This window comes from Pterocles gutturalis, unplaced genomic scaffold (assembly GCF_000699245.1).
Source record: "Pterocles gutturalis isolate BGI_N339 unplaced genomic scaffold, ASM69924v1 scaffold30544, whole genome shotgun sequence".
NCBI lineage: Eukaryota > Metazoa > Chordata > Aves > Pterocliformes > Pteroclidae > Pterocles > Pterocles gutturalis.
Window position 1 is genome coordinate 6,998 of NW_010136694.1, and position 3,188 is coordinate 10,185.

At 47.6% G+C, this 3,188-nt stretch overlaps 1 protein-coding gene across 1 annotated transcript in view; it reads left to right on the forward strand.

Annotated features, from left to right (window-relative positions):
* LOC104468328 (protein FAM107A-like) overlaps positions 1 to 2,305 on the forward strand; it is a gene marked incomplete at its 3' end in the record, with an annotated part of 9,156 nt that extends 6,851 nt beyond the window's left edge. Inside the window, 1 exon segment of the mRNA XM_010082408.1 lies at positions 2,131 to 2,305. Within this exon segment, the coding sequence (XP_010080710.1) occupies positions 2,131 to 2,305 (175 nt within the window).
* Between the last annotated feature and the right edge of the window lie 883 nt (positions 2,306 to 3,188).

Sequence of the window (3,188 nt, forward strand, 5' to 3'; positions counted from 1 at the left end):
CCACGCTCGCTGCTCGCTGCATCATCCCCTAGCAGAGCACAACAGGCAGATTTACAACAGACAAACCCAAGATCGATACAGCCCAGCCCTTCTCCTGCTGTGCAGCAGGATTTGGGACCCATCACACAAGCAGGTGTGGGCATCACTGGAGGCAGCTCTGCTCTAAACGACAGCACAGGAACAGCGGGAAAGGGTGACAGGACGACACAGGGACACTGAGCCCACTCTGTTAGTATGGCTGTCCGAAAATGGTGTTTCCATTAAAAACACCTGGCATTTTATTTAAGTTACTCCATGGAGAGACTTTTGTTTGAAGAATGAAGACATTGCTTTGCCATTTGAAATGGGAACTCATCCATTTCATTCATGCCAAAACCAACCTTGGCTTTGGTACCTTCCCTCCTTGTCTTTTGTCTGCCTCTTCTCCTGTGAAAAAAGACCAACAAAGGGAAGAAATTGAAGAAGAAAAAAAACAAAGCCATTTTACCCCAGTGAAAATCTGATGTGTTTTCTCATTGTTCAATTGTGGCTTTCATCTCACAAAAATTAGCCATGAAATCCTGCTGCCCTAATCCTTGGCTGTTCTTCAGTTCCTGCATCCCCCGGGAAGGCAACGCTCAGCCCCCAGCTTCAGCCTCTGGAGTCCAGCCCCACAGGGGCTTGAGTCAGCCTGGCACTTGCCATCAAACATCAAACCACGCCACCTTCCCTGCTGCCAGCAGTGATGTATGATCCTAGAGAAAAATAATTTGACACAAGAAATCACTGGTTCCAGCTTCCAAGCACCCTTTAAATATGTACCGAACTATTCACCCCAATTACACTCGTGTAATGGGCTCTGATTTGTTTTCCTTTGTTCCCAAAGCAGTAGGGCACTGGCCACATTAACATTCAATGAGATGTTGTTTGATATTGAATCATTTCTTCAGCAGTGTTATTCCTTACACCAGTCTGTTTGATTGCAATCCACTTTACATTTGATAAGTACTTACTGACTAGGAAAGAATGACCTAGCCTGCTTTCTCTTGCCTTTTTAATGATTTCTCTTTTAAAAGGCTTTTATTCCTTTTCTACATGAGACTGCAATAAGCAAGAGAGGCAACATTACTGAACAACTGTTTTCCTTGCTGCTCCACCAACCCATGTAACTTCACACTGGGCCCCCAAAAATACTGTAATAACGAGACACTTGCAGACATGAAGCTGCCTACGCCCTTTTCCTGGGACTTTTTGTTCTTACTGGTAAACTTCCAAATTGTTCAAGTCAATAGTCTGGAATAAATTGCTCTTTCTGAGCCCCTGATTAGACCGTACACTGGCATAACTGGAGGCAGCCCCACTGTGCCCCCGTGTGCAGTTTGATAACTTGTGCTTTGCACTCCCTCTGTATAGGGGGGTTTTTGTAAAAGAGAAATGTAGAGGACTTGGAAAATGCCAACGGCACTTGGAAAATACCAACAGTGAACAAGCCCTGTGGTTTGCCTGAAATCCAAGCTGCCACCACTTCCAAAACCGTGGGCTCTTGTTCTTACAGCCAGAACATACCAATTATTGCAGCACGATCACATATTGCGGGAGGGGGGATTGTGCTTTCCTCGGCATTGGGCTCGATCCTGATTATTAGGCCAGCAGCAAAATCTTTCCTTGACAAGAGGTTTCAGATACAACAGCACTTCCTCAGGCCCATGTTTCGGAAGCCCCTTGAATCCCACAGCATCCCCCAGTGCTGAGGGACCGACGGCCCCAGCCGGCACCATCACAGCAGCAGCTCAGCACAGTCCGCACCCGGGGCTGCTCCCACTTTTAGTTAGACCTATCTTGCATTAATTAATCCTTGGCACCAAATGCTGCAGCCACTGAAGCAAGTGGCTGGCAAGTAATTTAAGTGATCTAATTAATATGTGTCTCATCAACAACGCAAAGGGAATTTGTTTTTTTTAAAAACCTCTACAAAAAACCTGCACCAGCACATGGAGACACGTGCATGCAGACACCGATGCGGGTGTCAAGCAGGGCAGGCACCGTCTCCTCTCCTCTCTCTCGCCCAGGGGAGGAGGAGAGCTCCAGCAGGTTCCCGTGCCTCACCAAGGTGAGACTTCTCATGCAAACACCTTTTTTATTTTCTTCCAGCATCGATGTACACTGAAATACAGCGGGAGCGACTGGACGGTGGGAATATCCTGACTCACCCAGACTACATAGATGGAAACCCAGACCTCATCAAACCTAAAAAGCTCCTAAATCCTGTAAAAGCCTCGAAGAGCCACCAAGAGCTGCACAGAGAGCTGCTGATGAACCACAAAAGGTAAGAGGAGGTGGCAGCCTGCCGCTGGAGTGGTCTGAGAGGTCCAAGTGCCAGCAACAGCCTGTGAGTGGGAAGGGCAGGATAAATCCCTTCACTTGCAAATGAACACGATGTAAAACTTGCTGTAGTCCTTTTCTCTTTCCTCTAATATGATGGTTTCTTTTGAAACAAAAGCCGCGTGAACAGCCCCCTGCTCTGCCACCCTGAGCATCAGCTGGCGCTTTTTGGGTTTGCTCGCTATTGCCACCCACCTCGAGCCACAAGAGCTGGAAGATGCGAGCCATCCCTACAGCCCCCTTCTCGGTGTCCCACACGTTTTCTCCCTGGTCTTGGTTTTTCCGTCTCCACCACTGACTTGCTGAGCCCCCAGCAATGCGCAGCCTTCCTGTGAGCTTTAGGGTTAATCCAGAGGCAGGAGGAGCTGCAGGCTGGATGGGGCCATTGCAAGCTGGGACAGCATCTGCGTGAGATCTTCTATACAAGGAAAAGGCTAATCCCTGTCTCCCTAAAAATGCAACAAGGAAAGATAAGCTAGAATTCACATTCCTGATTTCCTACCTCATCACCCCAATTTAACTCCTTGGGGGTACAGATACAACATCAGGATAATGACACCGGGGACCGAGAACCTACAGCCACATCATTCCTTTGCAGCAACGGTCTGAACACCAGTGCAATAAAAGCGTATCCAGTTCAGAGCCTTTTTAGCACAGCAAGAAATCTGCTGCCTTTCTATTGACATTTTCTGAATACCATGAAATATTCTGACATGACAGCACTTTGACCATCTAATTAAAAGGAGCGCAGCCTCTCTTCAAAAGGACTACAGTCATTAGGAGAACCAGACACATATATTTTAAACTAGATTCGAGGGGGGAGGGGG